The sequence below is a fragment of the Lonchura striata genome, chromosome 3 (assembly GCF_050655825.1).
Source record: "Lonchura striata isolate lonStrDom1 chromosome 3, ASM5065582v1, whole genome shotgun sequence".
NCBI lineage: Eukaryota > Metazoa > Chordata > Aves > Passeriformes > Estrildidae > Lonchura > Lonchura striata.
Window position 1 is genome coordinate 34,282,613 of NC_140705.1, and position 27,674 is coordinate 34,310,286.

At 38.1% G+C, this 27,674-nt stretch overlaps 1 protein-coding gene across 1 annotated transcript in view; it reads right to left on the reverse strand.

Moving 5' to 3' along the window:
• The window catches only part of SNAP91 (synaptosome associated protein 91), a 63,979-nt gene that overhangs the window by 21,307 nt on the left and 14,998 nt on the right, over window positions 1-27,674 (reverse strand). Inside the window, exons 3-16 of the mRNA XM_021546040.3 lie at window positions 23,304-23,446; window positions 22,189-22,264; window positions 20,370-20,472; window positions 18,669-18,762; window positions 17,390-17,501; window positions 15,926-16,032; window positions 14,691-14,732; window positions 11,516-11,586; window positions 11,106-11,111; window positions 10,119-10,146; window positions 8,248-8,357; window positions 7,483-7,610; window positions 3,672-3,686; window positions 3,359-3,529 (exon numbers count right to left, since the gene is read on the reverse strand). Of these exons, the coding sequence (XP_021401715.3) occupies window positions 3,359-3,529; window positions 3,672-3,686; window positions 7,483-7,610; window positions 8,248-8,357; window positions 10,119-10,146; window positions 11,106-11,111; window positions 11,516-11,586; window positions 14,691-14,732; window positions 15,926-16,032; window positions 17,390-17,501; window positions 18,669-18,762; window positions 20,370-20,472; window positions 22,189-22,264; window positions 23,304-23,446 (1,206 nt within the window). The remainder of the gene's footprint in view (window positions 1-3,358; window positions 3,530-3,671; window positions 3,687-7,482; window positions 7,611-8,247; window positions 8,358-10,118; window positions 10,147-11,105; window positions 11,112-11,515; window positions 11,587-14,690; window positions 14,733-15,925; window positions 16,033-17,389; window positions 17,502-18,668; window positions 18,763-20,369; window positions 20,473-22,188; window positions 22,265-23,303; window positions 23,447-27,674) is intronic.

A 27,674-nucleotide genomic window follows, 5' to 3' on the forward strand; every position in this document is an offset into this window, starting at 1 on the left:
TTCCTGCATAGTGATCCCTCACCTCATGAATTTGGGCTTTATCTGATGCCATGGCATCAATACATGACAAATTTACTCACACAAATAACACAACTGATTTATAATCATTAATGTATTATGAAACATGTGAAACAATCCTGTAGAAGTCACAAGTAGAGGAAAGATTATAGAACTGAAGTGTACACAATAAACTGTTTCCAGAGTTTTTTCCCTCTTCAGTCACCCTTCATTACTTTTTGACATAGAAACCTGACCTGAGTTATAAAGAAATATTTCATTATGCTCAGAGCTAGGAAATAATAATAATTATTCAAAGTGTTGTTTGTTTGGTATTTATTAACTAAGCACTAGCTTGCTATACCAGCATGTACCAGCATAAGGGACATTAATTAGCCCTTAACTGCCAAAAGTCTTCACCACTTTGCCTGTAGTTTCTTTACAGGAAGACCATAGTTCTGCCTACTTACAATTCAGTGCCTAATGCCTAATAACTGACATTTGCACAGTGTCTGCCATGACTTTTTACTTGCACTGATTACAGAGTAATCCCACAACAAAATGTAACTCAAGTGCACAATACACGTGTCCTAAAATACTGTGCCCAAATTCTATTACTGAGTGGCATATCAAAGTATTTTGCCTTTCTTCTACCTTTGCATTTCTCTTTCACAGGAATGATTCCAGCTGCACTTTGAAAACAGCCTCTTTTTATTTATCTTTGAAACACGATTAGGAGTTCCTCAAGTTGGCCCAGGTCACTGAAAGTTTGCCTCTTAATGAGATGGAGTTCTTAAAAAAAGCTATGCTGGATCAATCCTGTGTGTCTCATCTGCTTTCCAATACCACATTAGCAATGAACACATAATGCAGAGCTTATCTCTCAAAGACAAAGCCCAGTCCTAGGCAGCATGCAGGCTCCTATCAGCTGAAGCATCAGCCATACAGTGCAGTCAACAGTTATTCCAAAGCCTCTTCTACTGCTTCTTCCTTCAGCTTGGCTACCTTTTCCCTGCAGCTTTCAGCTTCTCTCCCTACACAGATTCTCCTTGAACTCTTTACATTCTCTCTCCTGATGTCACTGCTCCTGTACCTACACATCACCACAAGAAATCATGTGAAGCAAAAAAGCCCTGGCAAGCTGCAAGAAGTTAAGGTGACCTTGAAGACTCTATCTCCAATAGACTTCAAAGGTGAAATACCTACTCAAAAGGATTAAGTGTAAGCATGTCTAGCATCAAAAACACTAGAGAGTAGCAGTGTCTGCCCAAAAAACAATCTCTTCTAGCACTGGACACAGTCTTAAGGTAATAAGGAATGTTAGCATATGATACTAGAATATACTTGCACCACAGCCTTCAGGAAAAAAATAAACAAATGAAAAAAAAAACCATGAGCAGAGAGATGGAAGTTCAATACAGACTCACAGATCTTAAAAGGGTCTGTCCACTGGGTGTCTTGAAGGCACTGCAAAAGTATCTTTACTGCTGAGTGTGTTTAGAGATTTTTTTTATTGAGAACTAGAGGTTTTCTGCTATCATAAATAATACAACCATGCTTCACTCTGAAGCGTTCCAGGAAAAAAAAAATCAATATGCATCTAATATATAATCCACTGGAGATTTATTGCATTTGAGTGACAAAATACATTTTCTTTAAAGGAAGAGATTAAGTCACAGAAGTCCACATACTGCAAGAGTGATATTCTTTCCACACTGAAGGGTGAAGCTCTACTTCTTAACATATGTCACTAAGTTATCTAATAATCACCTGTATCTCTAGAAATGAAACACATCCTAGTTTCTGCTTGACAAGCCTGAAAGCAGGCACATGATTTGGTAGTTGCTGTTTTTTCTAGGCACAGAGTAGTGGAAAAGTAGGAAAAAACAACTGCATCTTGTTGCTGCAGTACTGGAAGAGTAAGTACAGGTAGTTGTTTTTCTAATCCTGTTTCAAGTTTACAGTGATTTCAATCCATTTAACTATTCTTTTGTTTTTCCAAAAAGTCATATACTTATTACTAAATTAATGACTAAATTACCAAGATAAATAAATTAATAATGCAATTTGAAGGTGTTGTATCCAAGACTGGCTAGACCTCAGTGCTTACATACCATAAGTTGCACACCCTATGCATCTGCAGGGTTATTAATGAGCACAGGCTTCTGCAACAAGCTCCTGAGAGCAACCAACATCAGACTCTCTCTCACTCCTAGTGGCATTCAGAACCTTGCCATGACAATTCAGAAGATGCTTCTCAACTGGCTGATCTTGTAGCATTTGGATTATTATTGATCTCCTATAAAAGGAGGGGTAAGCAGCAAGTAGCAGCTGTATTCCTTTCTTACGGTTTTTCAGCACTTTACAGGAGCATATTTTTGTGCTGTCTGTTGAAGCCAGTCCTAAAAAGCCTTCTCTTCTAACTGGGAATTTTCAGTCTTAAGGAAACACTTTGTAGTCAAACTGCTTATGTGTGCTCTGGCACTCCTGTCAGTAGAAGTGATAGTTAAACAGACCTCACAGAGAAGATACTGGAATTCAGTCTTAATAGCAAATAAGTTATTACTTATTCCTGACATCCCCTATCACGCTGGAAGTATGCATGAGAGAAAACTAGAAAAGAACAGTGGTCAGGTGATCTTACACACAGATTGTAAACGACAAAGTTTCTCCATTACTGAGCTGGTATATTGTTCAAAAAAATGTACTTTCTGGCATGCTGTTGGGAAGCCTCCTGCTCCACAGGAGTACCAAGAAAACTGACAACATACAGTGGGAAATGTTTTCTTACTCAAGTGGATAGCAGATAACAATAGAAACTGAATGAGCACAACTAAACTCTAAGAATATTTCTCCTTTTTTTCTTTACATATTATTGTTTGCATAGTTGGCATTTAGTCCAAATTCATCACCCCTTCAATTTACTGCAAATACTTTTAAAATAAAACCCACATTCAAGATTGCTGAAATACAGTAATTTCAGCTGGCTCCATACTCTATTTGCAGGACATAACCAAAAGAAACATCACATAGCACAAGTGTGACACATAACGAAGGGGAGGACACTGCCACATCCATCCTCTTCAACTACAAAAGAACAGCTGCTTTTTTCAGAAATTGTAGTAGAGTGCATAGTTATTGAATAATGTGGAAAATTCCTGCTTACCCCCATGTAGACCTGAGAACTACTGTTCTTAGCTGTTCAATCATAAGGTTACTCAGTCTTAAGGTTTACAGTTTTCCATATATTTTTCCATATATATGCAGTTGGTGAAACTAGAGGCCTTATTACACAGCAGAGCTCAGTATTGCTTCGACTGCATCACGATCTGGTGTAGAGCACTACAGCAACCAAACTAACCTCCAAAGAGATCCACTTCAGCAGTGGCAGCAGGGACAGTGGTAGCTGTAGTGGCAGCAGCCGTAGTAGTTGGGGTATCAGTAGTTGGAGCAGTAGCTGCAGTAGGCTCTGAGGCAAATGGATCTGAAATCTGTGGCTCAGAGGTAACACCGGAAAGTGCAGCCAGATTATCTACAGATAACCATATCATAAAGATGAAACAGGAAAGGTAAGGGGAAAGGCAAAGACCACAGCTGCTTAGCTCCAGAAAGCTGCAGCTTTTAGTGGGGAGTCTTAACATACAGAGGTCTTAGAAATCGAAAATACTACTCACCCTCTCCCAAGAGGTCTAGTGATTGTCCATTAAAATGACAGCAGAATAAAAAAAACAGAGTAATTAGAAGAACTGCCAGATTGAAGATATTCATTAGCCAAATGTTCATTCTAAATCACATGCCTAGGTTATATCTAGAAACATAACTTCTACACTTGCTTTTCTAACATTAAGGAAGTTATTCTGAAATGACAAAGCTCATTCTGTTTAATAACTCTTCAAAGCAGAACCAGTACATCCCTAGAACCCTTCATAGGACAGGCACTAAATCAAGGGTACTTCAGCAGTGTGCAGCTTGCAAATAGTGTTGTTAGTTCAGGATATGATACATGGCATCCCTAGTCCCCAAATACATTCTGAGAGACAAACAGGTGGTGGTTCTTGGACTTGGGACAACTGTCAAGTGCAAAATAAATAAGTAAATCAATAGAGCAGCTCCTCTTCAAAAGCCTTTTCTGCATTTATGATAGAGCAAACATGCTCTGCAGGAACAACTAACTCTGTTAACACTTGCTACTAGGAGTATGAATGTTGACAGCATAAGCATAAACAGACTGGCTCGGCTCCAAGTTTGGCTCCTTAGTCAACTGTTTCTGAAAGCCAATGAAGCATCTTTAATGACAGACTTTCCTACAGTTTGATGTCCTCTAAGATCAGTCAGATTGAACTCAAACACAGAGTTATGTTTTGCCTACATAAAAATCAACTACAAGATATAAAAACATGTAAAAACTAATGAGTTTGTCCTATTAAATTTTTATTCTGTAGTTAGGATAGTCTGAGCTCAGCAGCTCCCTGTTTAGTAACCAGTGTCTCAGTGCTGCTCCTAGCTTCTTTGTACCCATAACATAACATCTTATCCATACTGAACAGCAAGCAGAGTCCTGATGCTCTACTGTGGGTTAGCATTTGGAAGCAAAATTATTTGAGCAGATGCAGTCCTACCTTCACAAATTTGTCTTTATTTTACAACACTTGTAAAAAATGCAGCAAAAACCTACATTTAGGTTGTTTACAATTTTCATAATTGGTTCCTTGGGCAAGCTCTACTTGAGACTGACAGCCAAAATACCATTCTGAAAGAGCAGAACAGTACATTAAAAATGCAGCACTCTGGTATCCCATTACTGCACACCAGGTGAATGTCTCACAGCTAGACTTGAAATAAACAACTGTTGTCAAACGTTTAAGTTCTATTAGCTTAGTCTTCAAAGCCTTTTTGTTATTATGTTATAGAACTCAATGCAATGAAATGACAATTATCCAACACAGCAATTTAAACTTAGTCTTAATATGGGAATGATTTAAAGCAGTATTTTTTTGCACAGTAATGTTAAAGTAACAATACTGTTAGCAAATCCATGTTCTAAGGCACACTGTAAGGTAGTTCAGAGCAGAAATCCAAGTCAGTTTGCTTTTATATCCAAGAGTAAAACCTCACAAAGATCCAGACTTTGACCTACTGTATGTTTTGCAATACTACAGTCTACACTACCTACTACATGGCTATCTATTCTCTTGCAGCATGCTGCAAGGCACCATATTATCCTATCTTGATGGTTTCCTGATACCACAGAAGTGTATATTTTCACAAGTTATAGTTCATTTGGTAGATGACATATGTATTCAGAAATACAGTAGGTATACAACAAAATATACAGGGTACAGTGCATAATCCCAAACATAATCCAAATATACTGAATATACAGCATATGCCAAAATACATCAACTCTACAGTGACTGAGACTGAGAAAAGCAGGACTGTTTACTGTTGATATGTATGGATGCTGCAACATGAAGTGTTTGATATTCACATTTTCCTGGCTATTCTGAACCACAGCACTGCTTCCAGCTGCCTCCCTCCAGTACTATTTTTTCATGAGTTCCCACATTAACTTGCTGTAGGCCCAGAAGAATAAGCAGCTCAAGTAGCAGGGAGGCATGGCTACACAGCCTCCCAAAAGTCCTGGGTGGAATAAAGGCCATTTTGTCCACCCTTCTGCTCAGAACAGTGCTCCCAACACCAGATGAGGTCAGTCATGGCTCAGACTAGTCAGGTCGTGAAAAATCTCCAGGAATGGAGAGTTCACTAGCTCGCATCAGGGATCTGCCTCAGTTTTGCCCTAGCCTCCAGGTGAAATATTTTTATTCTGTCAGAGAGTTCAAACAAAGTGAAACAAAGCAAAACAAAACAAAATCTCAACAAAAACAAAACAAACAAAAAAACAACAATAACAAAAAGCAAGATTCCAGTGCAATAACAGGTCATCATACCTGGACTGCTGCCAGCAGTAAAGCAGACAAAGCTGAAGCTTACTAAATTACCAAAATGCTATTCTGAAAGATAAGACTGAAGTATACTTAATGAGGGTAGTAACAACTCTGGCCATAGGAAAATAATTAGCTGTCCTTTTCTGTCATGGAGCATTAGTAGTCAATTTCAAAGTTTTTAGTAATTCAGAAGAATAAAAATACCTATGTTTCAAACTATGGGTGTCTTGTCCAAAAAAAAAAACAAACCAAAAAAAACCAAAAAAACCCCAGCTTTTACTTTCTATGCAAATCAATACTTTACAATGTTACTGCTATTTATTTGTATTTCTATTATTGCAGGAATGAGCAACTGCTTAAAAAAGTTAGCTCTTTCATGCTCTTTCAAACACCTCAAAGCTTGTATTTCAGTTCTTGGCAATGACAAAGTAAGACAAATAGGACACAGATAAAATACTGCAGAATAATTAGTCCCAGGCATTCTAGAATAGATGACTCTCTGGTCTTGCTGCCTGGGTAAGATTATCTTTCTGTTAATAAAATTGACATTTGCAGGGACAAAAAAAGAAATTAATTCAACAGATTAAACTGGAATATGCAATACAGCATCTACATGACAGCCCTAACTATCTTCTCTTAATGAACTACAACTAAGAACCGAAATAGGGACTGCAGAAGCCACCAGTAGCCAGTATGAGCACTAATAGCAGAGTCAGCATGACTCAGTGTGCATTCCTGCTGGGAGCAGGCTGATGAGTTCATTAAGCTGCCACACAGGATCCCTTAAGATTACACCACAATCGGTTTACAACTGTATAAATTAAATCACATTTACTGGCCTAATTCCTTGTTTTAACAGGACAAGAGTGAGCACTGCCTACATTTACTATGGTCCTCCATCTTGCCAGCTGCTACTGCTGCCTGGAACAAAAGGGTCAGATTTCAGAGAGCTGGTTAGTTATCCCTTTTTCAAAGCAGTTAGCCCTCTACTTCTATTTCTATATTAATATTCGAAGCACACAGAGAAGATACTTTATTAAAATATGTTAAGGCTTGTCAGAGGTAATCACACTTACAGCAGAACTAAGTTGCGACCATTTGCTTTACATGGATTTTTGTTTTAAAATCTATTTTTGTTTCTCCTCCTATTGATCTGCGGGCTTTGCTCCATGAACAGAAGAGCTGGTTTCTGCCCTACCTTGCCAATAAAAACACAAGCAGTTCTGGTTCTTCTGTTTTGAAGTGCCTACCCTAGTTGCTCACCTTGATCCATCCCCTTCCTGCTCACTTTTAGTCACATAATCCTGGCTCCCTCAGCTTTGCAGTCAGGCCCTTATAAGCAGCTTATACTATTATGCACATCCCTGGAAAGAAGCAGCAGCAGCCTTGTGCTACAGAGGGATGCCTGACTGTCAGGTCAGCAGAAGCCTGGGAGTGAGTTGGGAACATCTTGTGCTAGCAGAGAAGAGGCTGATTTCAGTTCAGGCAGGCAAGAAGATGGAGACTGCAAGAAGGGATGCTGACAGTGAGGTTTCTCTACCTCCCCATGAAGTGCCTCCAGCAGCAGCAGCAGCAGCAGCGCCCACAGGAGCAGGTGCTGGAGCTGCCTGCCCAGCACCAGCAAAATCTGGCTGGAGATCCAAAAGATCACTGGATGGTTTGGAAGAGCTGCCAAGAAAAGGAAGAGAGACATTAAATACTGGAGGAATTTGTCCATTTTGATTTTTTTGGTTTTTTTTAACGTCATGACTGGATTAAGGAATCAACCTTAGTTTGGATGACAGAGACTTTTTTTTCAAGCTTTAGGATTAGAGCAGAGGCACCTCTAGTAAGCACCCAAGAATATGCTACAACCCAGGATGGGAACCTTAACTTACTTCAATCTCCTGATAATTGCATTACAACACATCTATGAAACTTAAAATTCTTCTAAAAAAACCCAAATAACAAAACAAAACCACCAAACCAAACCCTAACCCAAACCCAACTAACCAAACCTAAGAAACCCACCACAACACCCAAAACAGAAAATGAAAAATTCCAGGCTGTGCCTGAGAACAGAGAAAATAACTGTTGTGACTGAAACCAGCACCATTCTACTTCCATATTTCATCATACCATGTCAGAAAGCAAAAACCCTGCATTTCCAGGCAATGAACTGGCTTTAAGTAGAAGAGAATCGGCAGAATGTCTATGGGTTAAGCCAGTCAGTTATTTACTTAGGAAACCAGATCTTGTTCATCTAGAACAAATGACTTTGGTACCTACATCAAGCTCAGTAACTTAAGTACACTTTTTAACTTACCTTACTGGAGCAGCTGTAGATGAAGTTGCAAAAAGATCAACTGGAGGAGATGTATCAATCGTTTTTGCTGGAGTAGAACTAGGAGATGTAACAGTTGTGGCTGGAGAAGACTGGAGAAACATTTTAAATATATATTTATTATACCAGCATTTCTCTCCAACCAGCTCATGCACAGATTGACATATATAAGAACCCAATTATGATATAATGTCTTTTTATTGTGAGCTGTTTTCTCCTCTGAAATAATTTAAGGAAGACTGGACTAAGTTTTCAGATGGTAGTAGAGCTGAGAAACCCTAAGGTGACTTCAAAGAAGGAAGAAAGTTTCTACAAGATTTATTCTAAAGGAGTTGTTTCTATAACTGTCAGACTCTTCATTTTGTCTACGGAATGAAATAGTTCTTTGTCCACAACAGCACTTCAGTACTCTAACCACAGAAATGGTTAGAGAAGAGAAATCCTTAGAAACTAGTTAAAGGTGTGTTTGTAAACCTTCAGAAGAGAGTTGAAAGAGCCATCAACAGCACTCAGGGCTAAGTTCTTGGGAAGATACAAAAGACAGCTCATCCTATGACTTTGCTTCATTAGCTGCTCCAATTCTGGATAGAGACTGTGTACGGCAAGGACAAACAGTCAGGAGAGTATATTGCAACTCCAATGTGAACTTGAAGACTCAAGTTACCTTGTAGGGTGTCAATTTAATTCTAAAAATACTGTAAGCTTTGTGCAGCATCTCACATGCTAGAGATCCTTTACCTAACAACTGAAGAAGTCCTAATTTTAGTACTGTTTGCCATTCTGACCACTTCCAAGAAGGAAAAAGAATGGCAAATTTGAAGAGATTTTCTCCTGAGTTCTTCTACTGCCATCCCATTACCATAACTCTAGCAGATGGGTGTAAGCTTTCTGGACTGTCCTCAAAGCTTTAGTAAGGTTTGAGGCTACAATGGTCCCAGTCCCTCATGTGCAGCAAGGAAGATGTGGTTAAAGCTGTAAGAACACTTACTGAGCCATCATGTAGCTCTCACCAACTGCTCTCATATCAAACAGCAGAGCTGTGGGGGTTACATTTTGTTGGTTTTGTTTGGTTTCGTTGGTTTTTTTTTTTAGTAAAGGGCTTTTCAGAAAGAAATTTAAGGGCTCTCTCTAGAATCAAGCATTGAATTCCCTGGATTAGATTCAGAAGACTTTATTGAGTTTTTCCCTCTACAACTCATTATGAGACACAGCTATGGCACCTGGCAATGCTCCAAGGATACCAGGAGCTACTATTACTAACACCATAAAGCTCATTAGTTTATCTGACACTCAAACCAAAGCATTTTCACTGGCAACTCTTGCTTTAAATTAAGGTCAGCAGTCTCACTAATGAAGGTCATTTCTGAAACTAGACATATTGAATGAAAGTTTTCTTCCTTTCTTCCTGGCTTTTCACATGAATATGGTTTTAAAAAGAGTCAGAACTTCCTCCTAAAAAGCTGCAGAGGGAGTGAAGGGGTGAAGGATTTGGAGGAGATATACCCTGGAGCAAGTTTCTTGGTGACATGAGAACTAAGGTGGAGTGAAGGCAAAAAAAAAAAAAAAAGAAGTTGAGATAAAAATATGTGCATCTTTTATGCTTTCATAAGGAGCAGTCATCACACCCAAGTGAAGTTCCTTAGCACCCTGACTGGCATAAGACTGCAGCCCTTCAGAACAGTGACATGATCTTATGGGGCCACTATTTATAAAGCCATTAAAAGATCTAATTTTGTCAATTAGGTGGCAAAGTCTAAAAAGTTGATTAAGAGATAGAAATTTAACTCCTTACAATGTTTTAAACCATATCACCTGAACAAGAATTATCTAGTATAGCAACTGGCAGTATTTACCTTGCTCAGAGGAGAAGGAGCCCCAGATCTAGAAAAAAAAGGGGGTTTTCAGATAAGTACAACTTTGAAACTATGTTTCTAGTCATCAAAACTCCTGAAGAAAGACCAAAACCTAAACATGAAAGCTTTCTGAAGATCTCTTCAATTGCATGCCCTCTACATTTCTCAAACTTCCATGTGCCACTTTAGACAAGGAATGCAAATTTTACTTCAAATCTTAAATAAATCTTTTATGCTAACTGGCATCACAGAGTTATTCTGCCTTTTAAATAAGCTCTAATAAATGGAGGAAATGCAGAGATGCATGCAAATATATTGCTTTGGGGCCTACAGGACTCAGCAGGAAAGAGTTACTGGGGCAAGATGTCACCATATTAGAAAACCATGCAACAGCAGCAGAACACCACCAATACTGAAGCAGTTTCTAACATAAATCTTCTGAGGATGTGTCAGCAAATTTTCTAAGTCTACTTTCTTTTAAAGAAAGTCAGAATTACTGGAAAATAACTACTTTTAAAAGTATGAAAAGAGCGAGTTGGAAAGTTCAAGCTGAAAGTTCTCCCACATGCACGAAAATCACACTAACAGTAACTGACAGAGCCTTAATCATAACTTAAAATGCATGTCAGTGCATTTGTTTGCTTTCATTATGAAGTTTGAAAATACTGCTACATATTTTTAGAGCTGCTTTGATCTAAAAGATGAAAGGAGGAGTTGAAGATAAAGCTGCACCAGTATTGAACTAGCATCCATCCCATAAGTTATTGAATCGGGTAAGTCCTTGGAGCTGTAGAACAAATTAGATTTCCAGATCTTCTAATCACAGAAATGACAAAAAAAACCCCAAACTTAATGACTATATACAAAAGCAAAGAACAGTTTAGCTCAACTCAAAGAGAATACCTATTTCTAAGTGTTCAAGAAAATCTTTTAAAAATACACATAACCATGCCTGCAAGCAAGTGATGTGTAAAGGTATGTACTTACCCTTCACTAAATTGCAAGGATAGCAACAGTAAAAGAGAAAACAGAGGTTTAGCATAATCCTTCCTAGACTTAACCATGGCAAGTATCTAGTATGAAGATGTAAAACCATTAGAAAATAAATAGATTTTGATGATAAAAGCCTTAGTAGCAAGCAAACCCCCAGTTCCTTCTGGTTTCCTCAAGTAATTTTAGTTCATTTTGGAAAGCATCTAGTTGTTCTGTGTGTTTCCCCCACCACCATTAATTAAAGAAAAGGTAGCCACTAAGATGACTTTGTAAAGGAAAGGAAAAGCCTTGTCTTATTTTCTAGCTAAGTGACAAAAGGAGGTTGGGGGAGGCAAACCTAAACATCATCTAATCTCACACTGTTGCTATTATGCCTAGATACATGGTAGAACATATATACCTACTTGTTGCCAGGTTTTTTTCCTTCCAGTGAGTTTAGATGTTGCTCAAGGGTCTCCATGAGACTGCTGGGAGCCTTGAAAGTGAAGACAAAGATACACACCTCAATGTATTGCAGCAATCTAACCACAATTTGAAATCCAGCACCAACTTCCCTGAAGCCCACGATGTGCATGTTCATGCAGTTACTTATTTACATCAGTGTGGAAACAGTGAATTTCCATGCTAGAAGTATTCAGGCAAAGCCATTTTTTAAAAATACATTACTGCATCCAAGTTTGCAGAGAGAAAACATTTACCTCCACTGTGCAGCACCTGAAGCCTAAATCCAGGATGTGCTGCTCATCATGCTTTAAATCAGTGTTAAACATTGACAACAGCACAAGCATCCACAGGGTTGATTTTAAGATTCAAGGGTTCAAGGTCACACTTCCAGTTTTGCTTGTAGTCAGATCCCTCAACACCTCTTTCATGACCAGAGGGTTAGAAAGTATTTACAGGCTAAATAAAACACAGTCCTTTCCAATGCCTCTAGAAGGACCTACCTTTGGTTCTAGACTCCCAACATCACAAGACCTTATACCTGTTTTCAAATGGTACACTGGCAGAGGTTACTGTGCAGCTAGCTTGAAGTGCAGAAAGATTTCTATTTTAGACATCTATAAAAATCTAGGCTTTTTCAGGCATCCCTGATCTTAGGTTTTATTTTAAGTAAAACCTTTTTGTGGTCAGCAGCCAATACCCACAGGCACTTGCTGTTACAATGGCAGAGAGAAAAAGTAGTTTTAAATGCACACTGGGCTTAATTATTCCAGTATGAAAATAGAATCTGGATAAGTAGACTCCTAAAAGATCAACAAGGAGGGAAGAAATCCTTGAGAGACACAGTAGCATATAATAATTTCATCAGGGTTAAAAGTTCATCAGTTCATCAGTCTCGAAACAGGGAATTCTCTTTACCAGTCTCTTTCAGATCAACCACAATTTCTGACAGCAATACCTCTGATGTTTTTCATAAATAACATCTTTTATTTCAGTGCAGATGTAATTACCAAACAAGTCAGTTTGTGATGTGTGGAAACCGCCAATCCTCTGCTCCTATATTGAAAAACCAGCCAGCTGGCTGAATCAGGTATTTCAGGATGCATAGCACCTGTGAGTACCAATGCACAGCTGTGTACTTGCAGTGCCTGCATATTGATTTCAGCATTAAACCAAGTAACTTAATGCATCCAGAAATTTAAAATGCTCAAAATAATCTTAAATGACATATTGAGTTTAAATATGTCCTACATATATAAGCAATGAAGAGACATCTTGACCTTGCTGCTTTCACAGGCATATTGATTAACTTTTAATTCATTTGGGCATAAGAATTGGTTAAACACAAGTGACCTAGTTATAAGAATTCTCCAGCAGGAAGTAAAAGAAGAAAAGTAAAACAAACTAAAAAATCCAGAGAGATTCAGACTTTTACGTATTCAAAAAGAATATATTGTAAGATACACATTGTGAGACTTTAATATGTAAGTAAAAGCTACGTTTAAAAACAAAAAATATTTTGAAAAAAGATGCATAATTTACTGTTACCAGTTACCTCTAGACATTTTAGATAGCTTTCCAATATATTAGTCAAAGGTTTCTTAAAAATCAGCAAGATAATATAAAACTTACCTATCAAGCAGAACTCAGAGAAGGAGCTTCAGAAAATTTCTAATCAGATGCAATAATTTGGAAAGGAAATACTATCTGGTACCCAATTTGCAACATTGAACATCGCTTAATTTCTTCTAGATATAGCTTTAACATTAGATAATCTATCAGTCAGCATTGTGCTGGAACTTCAGATATGGGTTCCCCACTAGCTACCTGGGGCAAAACTGTCATACTTTAGGAAATGCTAGTAAATAAAAATGAGCTAAGATTTTTAGTCACTAAGATGCTTTCTCAGCCTCCAAAATTTTGCAGCCAAACTATAAAGTCCAAAGATGACAACTATCAGCTTAAACTACACTATTGGGACCACTTGTCTAGATTTATGTACACATGGAGTGTCAACACAACCAACCTCTTGCACAATACTACCACTGTTGCCATGGCTTGCTATAGGAATTTAGGAGTACCATTGATACTACATAGAATTATGTTGCAATTGTTAGCTGAAATTCCATTTTATTGTTCACCTTTTATTTATTTCTCTCTGAAATACGCTGTCGAGGTCTTACACATAGGCTATACATCACGTCTCAAGCTAACCTTAGCAAGTGAGTCCCAAGCAGCCTTTGGGAGAATGCAGCTGTGAGGGACTACCTAAGCAGAGACTGAAGTCATCAGGAAGTTGGATGAGATTATCATTGTAGACCCCCTTCTTTCCAAAAGAACTGTTCTTTTTTGAAGTGTTGGCTCATGGGGTGGAAGGTAGCTGTAACTAAGGTGCTGCTGAGTAAGTGCAGCACTGACTGATGATGTAGAACAGGCTGGTGCAACACAAACAGAAGCAGACAGAAGTGCCACAGAAAAAATAAAGTATATTTCATTAACTGGGTTGCAGGTGATTTCTCCTGGTTTAAGGACTTAGTTCATCACTGACTGTACTGTGTTAACAAAGAGCCCCTGAGAGTTAAGGGAAAATACTGTGCCAGCTATTTCAAAATTAGGTCTGATATTGCACATACTTCTTTTGGCTGCTGAAAGAGTGGCCAGACTTTTTAGCTCCATTGTATTTGAAACCCACAAAAATCAATAATCTCCACCTTCTCGTGATGTCTCACTTTCAGAATTTTTTAGTGGCATTTAACTGAGACAGATGCTATTCTACTGTTGATTTAAACAAGGTTTTCAAGAGACTATCAAAAGCTGCATGAGCAAAAACTATGTGAACAGTTGGGGTTTTCAGCTGCTAAGTAGTTTGGGTTGCTCTTCTGTTCCAATTTTACTGGCATCAAAACTGCCACAGGTGAACTTTTCAGCATGGATGTCCTCCTCTAAGCAAATATCCTCTTCACATTAAACACAAAGCCAGGCATCCAGGCCAATTTGCAAGTGATACTTAAAAGGGGCCAGCAGCTACATCATGTTAGGTGGTATGACTTCACCAACACTTGTATTCCTGGTGTGCTTTCCTAATTTCTGCACTTTTATTTATTACATAAATGCAAAAAGATTACAAGAGAAGCTTACCTGTGTAAGATCAGGGATATCACCTTTGTCAATTCCAACTTGCTGTGGAGATAAAAGAGTAAAGGTAAAATCTAAGTACATTATTCCACTGCAGCTGGCATTAATTTTGAGTAGACCTGCTCTTCAAGCTATAATGCACCCTGTCTTTAGAAAAATACCACAAAGTTAGAAAGAAACGTCCATTTTTCCAGTAGCTACCTACAACATCCTGCAGCAGGTTTTTTTTCCCCCCACAAATTAAATATCCATTTAAAATAAAAGGATAAATTGGAGCTTGATTTCACACATATGGACCTCATAGTCTATACTGAAATACCCTGCTCTTATTTATTATTATATCCCAGAGGACAGCAGATTAAGGTCTAAGTCTGCAATCTTCTATTACTAGCCCTGTTGCTTCACACTGTGATTCTTTAGAGTGACTGCTAGCTCAGCTTTTGCAGAAGAAGAGCAAGCTCCACTGCACCTTGTAATCCTCAAGAGAGTCACTATAACCCCTGTCCAAAAAGCTGACCTGTGTCTCTAAAGTACTTTACTCCCTTAAGTTCAATATTCATATCTGACATTACAAGCCATTAAGGAGTCTATCAGACCTCTCCATAGATAAATGAATTAGCAAAGAAACAAACATTTTATGCAGCTCATTACTACTGTCCATTATAATGAAGCATGAAACATGGAAAATGTGCACCCTGTGCCAAAGAGCCAACTACCACAAATGAGAATCCAGCAAAGGAGTTAATTAACCATGTAATATTCCTATTATCCATATAAGAGGATGATAACAAGGGGCAAAACCAGGAAAATCTCACATTAGTTAACTTAAGGCTGGCTGCAAAGACTAAAAAAACAGATTTAAATAATCTGCATGCTTCTATTCCTAATTGCTGTATCTTCCTCTAATGTTCAACCCTGTCATAGAAGTATGCCCTTACCACAGCATTTCTCAAAAATATTGGAACATTTGAAGTTATGTCATCTGTTAATATAACTAGGAAAGTAAAGTTTGGCTGCACCATAGAGACATGTGGAAGTCCTAAGCAAGCTTAACTTCAAGACCTGAAGAATCAGATCCAAGATCCAGATCCACTTGGATGGATTTAATGGATCCAAGAGCCATTAAGAGAGAGGCTTAACAAGTGCAATTAATGTTTTACATTGGTGCTAAACAAACAAACAAAAAATAATCACAAAATACTTAAGTGCTGGCCTCCAGAAGACCAAAAGCCACTTACCTCTGCAACTTTAAGAAACTCTGATACTCTGGTCATTCGAGTTAGAAATCGTTTGTAGATTTCAAGAGCATCTTTACATTGTCCCTTTTTCATTTCAAAAAATTTCTCTAAAGAAATAATATGGCAAATTTCAGTTAAGATGTCTTACATTGGGTCTTATATTAGCAAGTCTTGTTTTCACAAAAATCATGTGTCAAGAATATGACACTACATTAACATTTACTACTTGGACATTAATCTAGTGGCATCTCTTGCTTAGTATAGTTTAGAAGTTGGGCTTGCTGAGCTGCTGAAGAATTACAAAGACCATAAGATTGAACCTCAGCTAGCCACGACATTGCGTATGATGTCAACCACTTCTTTAAAGACTGAAAAGTAAGCAGGTGAAGTAGTTACCCAACTTAAAGTTCAAAATAATTAAGGATACTGAACACATACTAGCATATGTTTATATCTCTCCAAATTATCTCCCCTCCAAAGAACTGTATTTTTTTCACTTAAGTAGTCTCCAAAGTCCATTTCTGTCCATTATTAAACACAGCTGACACATATTTCAACCCAAACTTACACTTTAAGTAACAGTAGACAGTGAAATTCCAACTGAATTTTTATGCCTAACCCTTGTGTCATACTGGTGATCACACCAGGCTGCCTGAGCTTCAGAACATGCCCACAGTCTCCTTTACAGTTTGTAGGCTGATGGTAGGTAGGGTTGTGGAGGGGATCCAGTTTTGGCAGTCATGCTTTCAGGCAAATCAGGAATGTCATTCAGGAGTGTATTAGTTCAGACAAGGCTATCACATAACATTATCACTCTACAACTACCTGAAGGGAGGTTACAGCCAGCTGAGGGTTGGTCTCTTCTCCCAGGCAACCAGCAAGAAGACACAGTCATAAGCTATGCCAGGAAGGCTTAGGTTGGACATTAGGAGGAATTTCTTCACAGAAGGGTGATCACACATTGGAATAGGCTGCCCAGGGAGGTGGTGGAATCACCATCCCTGGAGGAGTTTAAGGAGGAACTGGGTGTGGCACTCAGTGCCATGGTCTCTGTGATAACATGGTGTGCAGCCACAGGCTGGACTCGCCACTCTCAGAGGTCTTTTCAAATCTAATTGATTCTGTGATATATAACAGAAGAACATGGGCATCTTAAAAATGCAAAAGCTTCTAACTTTGCAGGACATATTACACCTGCTGACACAGCACTGTGCATTTCTTTAAGCACAGAGATGGTCGCTCTCTTTAAAGTATCTATCTACACACTTTTAAGGACATGTGATGATTCAGCCTCAGATAAACACTAATGTAAGAGGGTACAGCTTAAATTTGTCTCTCATTTCAGACTAGAAGAGTCAAGAAAAATATAGCTTTAATGAAAGTTAAGTAAAAAAAAACTGAAGCAGATCTGAAACTGATTCTTCACTCATGTATGGTATGCGAGATAAAAGCCACGTTACTTACCTAGTAAGTTAATAACCCCATCATTGTAGCAAGCAAAAAGTTTGATGAGATCTTTAAACAGAAGCATGAATGCAGCATTTATGACACCATTTGTCAGTTCATTTGGATGAACCTACAAATAAAATATCAATTATTTACAAAACAAGTGTCAAATGCAATCAAACATTTTGGCTTACACCAGGTATTTGGTGCTGCTATAGACAGAATTAGGCACTGAAGTTTTCATGCTACGACACTGAACAAAAGTTTTGGTTAGCATATCAAGGATTGTTTTCTCCACCACTTCAGAACAATTCACTAGAGCAGAGGAGTATTCACATCAACAGTAAACATCTTAGTCTTGTCTCCTTCGCTTATCATGAAGAAGAGGAAGTCAGAGATCCTGTTTACAGTTTTAATGAATTGGACAAAAGATGTCAGATTACAGCAGAGTTCAACAAAAACTTAATAGTCTATGAGATAATTTATTTGGACTAATGATATCAAGATCCTTTCTCATATTAACTTGGGAAGAAAATATGTGCTTATTTATTAAAAGGTCTTTCTTCTCTTAAATATATCTTCTCTTCTGAGAGCACTATCACAATTCCTATGCCATTTAAGGAATGGAAAGCATGATGAGATAGGTACTTCAAAGCCTTTCCTCTGAGAACTGTAGTGGGCTCTGCCTTCTTCCTCAAAGTGTATCTTGCTGCCCACCAAAAATAGAAGAATGAATTCCTTCAAAAAACTCTTTGAAATGTTACATTGTGACTTCTACAACTACTGATTCCTGTTTTTATCCTTAGGTCAGATAAAAAATCCCACCAGCATTCATAACATGATAACTATATTGTACACACTTATTTCTATGAGCAATCTAGATTAAACATTAGCCAATTTAGTTCACAGCTGAAAACCAGAAGATCATTTTGAGGAAGCCAAACAATTTACATGTGGTATTTTAATGGGGTTTTTCCTCCCCCCAAAAGAAGTTGGTTGCCAAGAGACAGAAAACAGTGTTCAGTCTCCTTGCTTTGATAATTTCTTCCCCCTCACTGATGCAGAAGATGACACTCCAAGTTCTCGCTCTACAAAACCAAAAGTGCAATTTTTACATTTCATGCATATGGGCAAGGGCCATCCTTGGACACAATACCTCAGTGGGACACTGAAAAGGGGATTTTTTAGCCCTCACTAAGGGATGATGATAAAACATTATAGGTGAAAGGTGTTCATTATAATGCATCATTTATAAGTCACTGCCCAGTGTTAATACTGTGTCAGCTTCAATACATACATCAAATTCAAGTAGTGCATCAATTTGTTCCTGTAATATTGGCATACTCTTCAGCAGCTTTTCAGGAGCCATTGTTCTCATTACACCTTCAGCTCTGCAAGAGGGAATACAGATTAAAAGCCATGCTATTTCCTCTCTCCCTTCTCCCAAACTGATCTGTTGTCTAAAATTTATGCTTGAAGCACCTATAACTCATTTCAAACCATTTCAAAACCACAGTCTGATTCTCCTGCTTTTCATGTCATCATGAGGGAGGTAAGAAAAATCCTTTATCCAGCCACTCTTCCTGACAGCAAATGAGGAAAGGTTTTGTGTTAGAGTGATGAATGCAAGAAATTGATCTCATTATGGAAAGATGACACTGGGAGCTTAAATGACTAACTAGAAATACTGCCACAGATGTATTTAGAGAACTGATATACTTTGTGCACAAAGTTTGTTAGGAAAAACTAATGACAGCTCGTTGCTGACATGTCCATGGATGTGTAGCATTCCTTAAGTGTCATCCATAGTCTTATAGCAGTCATCAAGCATGGTCATTTTTATCTATGATTATGATAAACCTGCACAACCATCATTGTCTATTACCCTGTTCTGGCTGCAGACAGGAAATGCATACCAGTATTCTTATTTTTTTTATGCTATTTTCTGAGGCAGCATCTTGTTCTGAGCACAGAAATAACAGGCATAGAAAGTCTTTCCAGGAATTTAGAGCAAGGCAGGAACAGTAGGATCCCCAGCAGCCCAAACTTAACTTTATTTAATATCAAGTGTTCAAGAGTGAACTTGTATGGCCCCCACTAAGGGAATGGCTTCCAGCTGCACAGCAAAACTGCCATGGTAAACTCTAGACTTCTTGGCCGTTTGAGAAGCAGGAGAGAACAGCCCGGTAGTGATAGCATTAGTAGTGATAGCCTGGTAGTCTGCATTAACAGGTCAGAATCCCAAGCTGCAGAACATACCAGAACTGCCAGAAGGCTCTTGTATGCAATTCAGGACTAGCAGGAACATCTTTAGCATGCACCCCATCAAGCTGCATCTTCAGGGGTGTTAAGCCACTTGCTGTCTCAACTATTCTTCATGAGAGTATCTAGAGCCCTTAAAGTCCCAGTTAGAGGAGTCAGAGACCAGAAAAATGTCCTCATAAATACAAACACACTACTCTGTGCTAGGTCAACTTTTTTTTAACACAGTTCTTGTGGGAAATAAAGCCAGCAGTTTACAACCTTATTCTGTTCAGTTAAGAACTGTTTGCTCTGTTGCCTGCTAAGAACTTCAGGCATTCACTTCAGGCTTTGTTTGCAAGCAGCCATCTTTCTTAGGGGAAGTGCCTGGAGAATAATGAAACATCCTAAACATAGTTTCAGAATGTTTCCTTCTCCAAATTCTAAACACAGTCTCACTGCAGCAGAGTTTAATTATGATAAGGTTTAAACCTAACACTAAAAGCTCCCAGTTACACAAGGCACCTTACTTTGGTCTTCAGGATTTGTCTGACTACCCAGTAAGTAGAGTCTTTCCTCTCCTCTTTGGGCAATTTTTAACCAATAACAAGTACTTTAAAAATCAGGTTTTTCAATGTAGCTACACAAAGCATGTAACAACAAAGTTACTGACAAACTAAAACTAAGTCTAATGCCACAAATAAGAATTTCACGGGTCAGACAACCTTATTAATTTACATCTCTAAACCTTGCTTACCCTTTCTTCACTCTTGCAAAGTCAAAAGCCATTTGTCTGTAGGAAAATGCTTTTTCATTCAAGTATCTACTATAACGCCTTATAAAGGTGGACATGTCATAACCTGCAAAAAATAGTTTCACATTTTACATTTAATTTTCATGCTTGTTCAGAAGTTCTTTAGTAAAAAGTAAGACATAGCCATCATACCCCAAGATTATGTGATTTCTACTACACTGTGCAATTTCACATACAGAACAGGCATCACAAGATATCTTCCAGCTTCTGAAGAAAAATCAGTAGTGGTACATCAAAACAATCTACCAGCATCCTCTGTTTCCAAGAGATTCATACAATGCACCAGTGGCATGGTTCCAAGGGAAACCTGCTAGATGCCCCCACATAGTTATGGGGTAACATTACTTGGTGGCTAAAAAGTTACCCCTCTTTTAACAGAGGAAAATACCAATTTAACAAAAAAAGTTTTTACTGAACTGGTACATGACTTCCAGGACATAGTTCAAGTGTGACTTAAACACTCGATATTTCATATATGTTAGCCACTCTGACTCTTACATGGGCCTCCAAAATTCCCCTGACTTGGTTTACCAGAAGAAATCATGATGGCATCCACAGAGACTACTGCCTTCCTTGAACTGTTACACCAGAAATACTCAAGACACATAATACTGTACAAGGTGCCTCAAACTTCAGTGACTTCAAGCCTATGACAACTGAGCAGTTAGTATTACAGGCTATCCTCCAAAATTTCTTCCTCTAAGCCACATAAATGTGTACAGAAGGCAACTCATTCTCCTCTTCAATTCAGGTCCCTTTTTGCTACCTTTCTAAAAATCCACACCTCTCAATTTAGTCATTGACTGTATTTCCCCTTAATATCTCTCATAATAAAGTATCCCTGCCAACTCAAGCACAACACTACCAAACCTGATGCCTCATTATCTATGATACACTGTGCATTATCTATGAGATGGCAATCTAAATTTAAAGAAATGCATGAATTTAACAGAATTGTTGCCAAACACCAGTGTCTTTGAGCAGATATATATATATATATATATATATATATATATATATATATATATATACACATATATCATGTTTAGCTTAGACAAACATACTCTTAGTATTTGTTTAGCTTTGTTCCTTCTGTTACCACATCTAAAAGATGCTAAGGTTTTTTGGTGTCACATGTCTACAGCAAGGCATGAAATTATGTGGCATTGTTTTGAATTTGCCCATGATTGTAGCAAGTCTGTAGTCTGCATACAATTTACAAATACTCTCTAATAGTTGAAGAATTATATTTTCCCTCTTTTCTGGTAGAGCTACTATGAAACAAGCTTTTCGTCCATTAATTGAGGGCACAGGGAAATTCTCTAATAATTCCAGAAGGAAAAGTAGAAAAGCAGGCTTTGTAAGATTCAGAGGAAAAAAAGTCTTCAATTTCTGCCTAGACTTTCTAAATTCATTACTCAAATCAAAACCAACCAGTCCTTTGGGCCTTTTGGTGCCAACAGTCCTACCATTAAGAAGTTACAGATAATGCCGAAAAAGCACAGTGTCCCCAAGCAACCAATTTCAATCAGCACCGGAAGGATTTGTATAGTTTTACCTTTTGTGTAAAAATATTGCAGGAAATGAGAAATATTGTTCTAAAGTTGTTCAGCAGTTCATTTGTGCTCCTGTACTTATTAAGTACTTAAAAAAAGGCTTCAGTAGTGCATTTTTATCTTATTTATATCTTATGAATTAAGGAACAAATTAACAATAGTATTTTATATAAAATCTTGTTAAGATTATATATAAATTGGCTTACCATGAGATCCACTTTTGTCCAGAAAGTTGCTGAGATTGAATAATGTGTTTCTAGATGCCAGGTACTGAATAAATCTCTGCAACACAAAGTAATTTTTCTTATCACAGGCTGTATCTGAAGGCTTTGTACCTTTTAGCAGCAAGATTACCAGCGTACTTTCAGCATACAACATGAAAGCACTGATTTTTGTCTTAGCCTGCAATACCTTCCCCAAAACATTTTGTGCATTCAGATTAACTACTTTTAGTCAGAGTCCCTAGTAAGTATTCTATGGTATGTATAAAAAATAGACTATGTGCAAAGCACAAAATATATTGCAAAAGGAGCAATAAATGAGGGAGCTCAAGATTTATCTGCTTACAAAGCACATATCCAGGCTAGTGCCAGGCTTCTCAATCCAGCATCCCTCAGTTTCAGCCAAGCTGAGGGCCTGTTTTAATAATAAGCAAAGCCCCTCATCAAATACAGGGACTAACAGCCTGAAACAGTTAGAGAAATCAGATGAGAACATTGACCAAAACTTGGAATGGAAAAATGGGAGTAAGAATTTACACTGTGAGAAGTTCATTGCATGAAAACACTTCATATACAGTCAGGGAGGAATTGTTTCACAGTCATACTGAAGTTCTTTAAATGTGCTGTCTCATTTTAAGCAGACACACCTGTCTATACAGGTCAATACAAAGCAAGGATAAGTATAACTTCATCTAAAAGGCTACCAAGCTAGATTTACAGCTCTAGGAAGATTTTAACACCTATGCAGAGAAGGCAACTATTTGGATGGCAGTATACATGTGCCAGAACACCAACTTTGACCTTAGTCAAAAAATCCAGGTAGTATTTAATCCTGTGTAGCTGTTTTCAGATTCAGTGCATAAATTGTCAGCATCCTGGCACAGGCTGCATCTTGGTCTTACGTTATGGTTTTGTAAATGGAGAGACAGATAAACAGTCTAACTCTGTTGTCAACAGTAACTTCTCTTCATCAAGAATCATTCTTGCCCTTTGTTCTCAGGTCCTTTCTGGTTCAGACAAGATGCCTCTGCACTACTAACACTTTTGGCTTGAAGAGTGTTCAGTGCCAACGTGGCCTTGAGGGAGCTGTTTGTGCTTACCTCATTGCCATGGACCATTAGATGATGTGTGGTGACTAAGGCTTTGAATACGACCACCCAGCTACTATTCGTTGCTCGCTCAAAAAGCGTATCAGCCATCTGAGGGATATTCACGTTTGTTTCATTTGTTGCTTGGATCAAGTCTGTAGGAGACACAAAAGGAAAGTGTTAGGCTCTACAAATATGATAAAAAGTTTGCAGCATAGACAAGTTCTCAGACCACCAGGCTGCTGGCCATGGTTGTGACAAACAGGAAGTTCAGTGATTACATTTCACATTGAAAAAAAAAAGAAACAAAACCAACAACAACAACCCCAAACCGAGATTACATTAGTATGTGCTGACAGCAACAGTGGTATAACTCTTTCATCCAACAACAGTTTTCCAACAATTCTGTCCTGAGCTATGACCAAACATTTGTCCATTTTTATCCCAGATATCCATTTATATTTATCCATTTATATCCCAGAAGTTAGAGTGCATAACATCATATGAATTGCAAGTTTTTAAGTTAATTGTCTCAGTTCATTACCTCTGGGTTAGAGAAATAAGTACTACTGAATTCTTCAATTACAGGCAACATGTCAAGCACACTGAACCCAGTCACATCAGCAAAAAGAGGCATCACCAGAAACAGATACTCTGTCATTCCAGAGGTTGTTTTAATCAGCAAGCTCCAGCACACCTCCTAGAGCTTCAACAGACCCAGAAAGCAGAAGAGTGCATTCAGGCATGCATTAAGGCTTCTTCAACAGTGAGAAAGAACACAAGGAATGACATTACTTTATACTGAAGCAACTGCACCTTACATAGAAGAAGTAAGACTGGTTCAGGGGAAAACGACAACATACACCTTGGTGCTCTGTACATTTAAGAATATGTAAACTTGAACAGAAGAGTGCATGAAATTAAGGTAAACAGTTAAATCATAACCAGTGGGGCAGCAAGCTTTCCACTATCCTCTATATCCCACAGCATCTGTGATTTTCAACACCCCCCTATTATCTACCAACTCCAGTCTGGCAGCCAGCAATTACCTTCTACAAGCTATCACCTATTTTTGAGACACGGCTGGAAACTGCATACTACAACTGCATGCCCAAAACCTCTGTCATGCCAGACATAGCCCTAGCAAGACTCAAGGATATCATTCATGCAACATGAAGAGCACAACACACAGATCTCATTGTAGGGCTGAGCCTTAAAATTTCAAGACTTAAGCAGAAAGAAAATTAAAGTTTAACTACTAGACTAAGCATTATTTGAAATTAAAATACTCATCATTTATTTTCCCTCAGAGGACTAATTGTTAATGACTTCTTCCCCACCTCCAGACTAGAAATTTTCCTCCAACTGTTCAAGTAATTCGTTGATTACAGGTATTCTACCTTAAAAGCAGACAGGATATTTTGTGACTGATCCTTGCACACTTAAACAATGTGAGTCTACAGGAGTTCACTTGGGCAGTGGGGTCACCACTTTACTTCCTTTCCCTCCCCTACATTATCCCAAGCAATGGAGATTATTAATGTTGCTAAGAGTGAAAAGTGCAGGTTCATAAATCAGCTACTGATTCTGCCTTTGCAGAACAGGAGGAAGAGTCCAGAGGACAAATCTGTCTAAATAGATCAATGAGTCACATCAACGACTGAGACCCACCTGGTATGTACAGAAACCTGAACTGCTGTTACCAGAAGCATTCAAAATTCAGGTTTTGTTTGTTTGGTTTGTTTGTGTATTTTTAAAATTCCTGGCACATAATCTTTATGGGTTATCTTCTATTACAAAGACTTAATTTATTTAAGATCCAAGAGATCCCTAGCTCAGAATCACAAGCTTGGGTAAAACATAGTGCTTGCTCACACACAAAATTGTCTATTGTATGGGCATAAAAGCTGCAAGTTGTCCTCAGCTTCAGACCAGGGGAATGATTTTCTGGGATGATACAGGAATCAAAAAATATGTGATCTGTTTGCCAAGTTTGAATGAAAATGTATGTTGTCATGACCTTTTGTTGCCTGGGTTAAGGAAGCTGGGTTTGAAGTTTTTTTCAGAACACCTTCTGAAATGTGTTTACTTCTATAACCTCAGTAACACTACCCTTGAAGGAGGCAGTTCTGCAGACAAAGTATTATAATAGCAAAGCCATGCTATTGAATGACAGCAGCTCAAGATCACAGAGCTCCAGGAATTCTCCTTGATCTTGTGGTACAAACAGGCCAATGATCTTTTATTCTGTACTGCTGATTAATGCATTACAGACACTGGTTTGTAAAAGCCTAGAAGCAAGTCACAAGTGGCTTACTCATTGTTTACCCCGCTCTGAGATTTTACTGCAGGTGACAGTATTTGTCTTGTTCATATAAGGAAATGCATTAAATTTGTCAGCTTTCAGTTTTAGGCTTCAGTATGTAGATTTCTGTGAAAGATTGATGCTATAAATTGTGATTTCCATCGGTGTACTTTAGATAATGAAACCCCAGAGGAGTCCATCTACAGAAATGCTGGCAATGGAGACAACAAGGCACTGCTATATGATGCCATAGCACTGCTTCTGCAGTCACTCAGTCATTTTTGCCTCCTCTCCAAACTGCTGGAGGGTACAGCATCTCAGTCTGCAGCTCTGACTGTTTTAGGACATGAGTAATTATAGTGTGCAAAATAGAGAGGCATGATTAAAATTAAGTCTACTACTTTCAGTGCACAGAAAAGAATTAAACCATGCATGAAGATGTCGCTTGTCATCTGAGGCCAGAAAAAGGAGATTGGGGGTGGGGGAATAATTCTTGCAGAGCTGCTTCCTATTTAGTCACACCACAAAGATAAGGTATTCAAATTTCCTGGGTTTCTTTTCCCAGTATCACAGAGTCTCAGCTTAACCAGTAACCATCAGCATCTGGAATGAAGCACCAGCAAAGCTAACTTTACAAAACTCAGCAGCAGAGTTTGCTAGCTAAGCTAAATTTTAAAATAAGAGCTGGAAAAATAATTTACTTTAATGTGGCAAGAAAGAACAGATACAAGGAAAAAGAAATCATATGCAGGAAAAAAATCTAGAAACTACATTTTCAAAATATACAGATTCAGACATTTGCTGGGTGGACAAGAGACAATAAAGCTTAGTCTTCCAAGGAAGTCACAGATACATTTGCTAATACAAAATAGGTAATGTTAAGGAGTAACAGATGAAGAACAACACAACAGAAACCATATGAAGCTATTTGCAAAGTTGATTCCATTTGGGGCACACACAAGTAGGGCAAACAAGGATTAAAGGTACCTTCCTGAAGAAGTTTCTGCTACTGCAGGCATCCAGTACACTGACAGCTAATCCCCAAAACCAGACACTGAGCTCAAATACAAATTACAAGCACAGTCAGAAATCAGAATCATACTGCAACAGCAGCAAGTGCTTCTACCACAGATTTCACAGAAGGGAAGTAACTGGAGAATGAAGACCTATATAGGCTTTATTTGAATCAATTTGTTTACTGTGGGACTAAATCACAATTGTCAAATTACAATATGTGATTTCTCCTACTTCCTCTCTTCACATTTTCATAGTTGCTATTTTAAAGACTTCTCCAATTAATGATACTTTTTAAAATTATAATTTTACTTCAATATACTTTTTCTAGTTAAGCTTTGAGATGGCAAATCAATGCGATAGACGAAATATATGGTTATCAGTTCTCTGACACTAACTTAAATCTAAACAGTCTTTAATCTAAACAGTCCTAAATCTAAAGCAGTCTAAGGTCTTGGACAGGACCATTTTTTTCACCCAGACTTGAGAGAATTGAAACTTAACCATACTCTAAGTTTACTTCTCTTCCGTAATTAACACCTCTATTAATAAAAAGACAAACCTGTCAAATAGAGGAAGAATGGTGGAGGGTTCACTGAGACAGACTGAAGTAATTTAAGAGACCTTGGCTCTTCTTCATGACATTTTGAAGAGCTCAAAAAAATGATGGGACTAGCTTTAGTGATTGTTAAGCTCATAAGGTAAAAAAAGGGAACAGTAAGAACTTTTCAAAGGTTTCAGAATTTCAGACTCTTTCCATCTCATTAAAAACTAGTTCCTAGTTATTTTTATTTTTCTGAATGAAAAGATGAGAGAGATTATACAATACTTTGAAGAAACTCTTAGTCTGTTAACTTTCCAGATGGTATTTTGGATCTGGGCTGGGTTTTTTCCTGTTTTGTTTTGTCCGTCCTGCCCCATCCCCTTCCCGCCAAATCCTCTAATAAGCAGACATGGGATTTTCCAGTTCATGATTAATTATTCACAATTTACATTGCAGTATGCACAGAAACAGCAGCAGAGCACAAGACCTCCCTGTTCAGAGAAATATCAATGCCAACTTA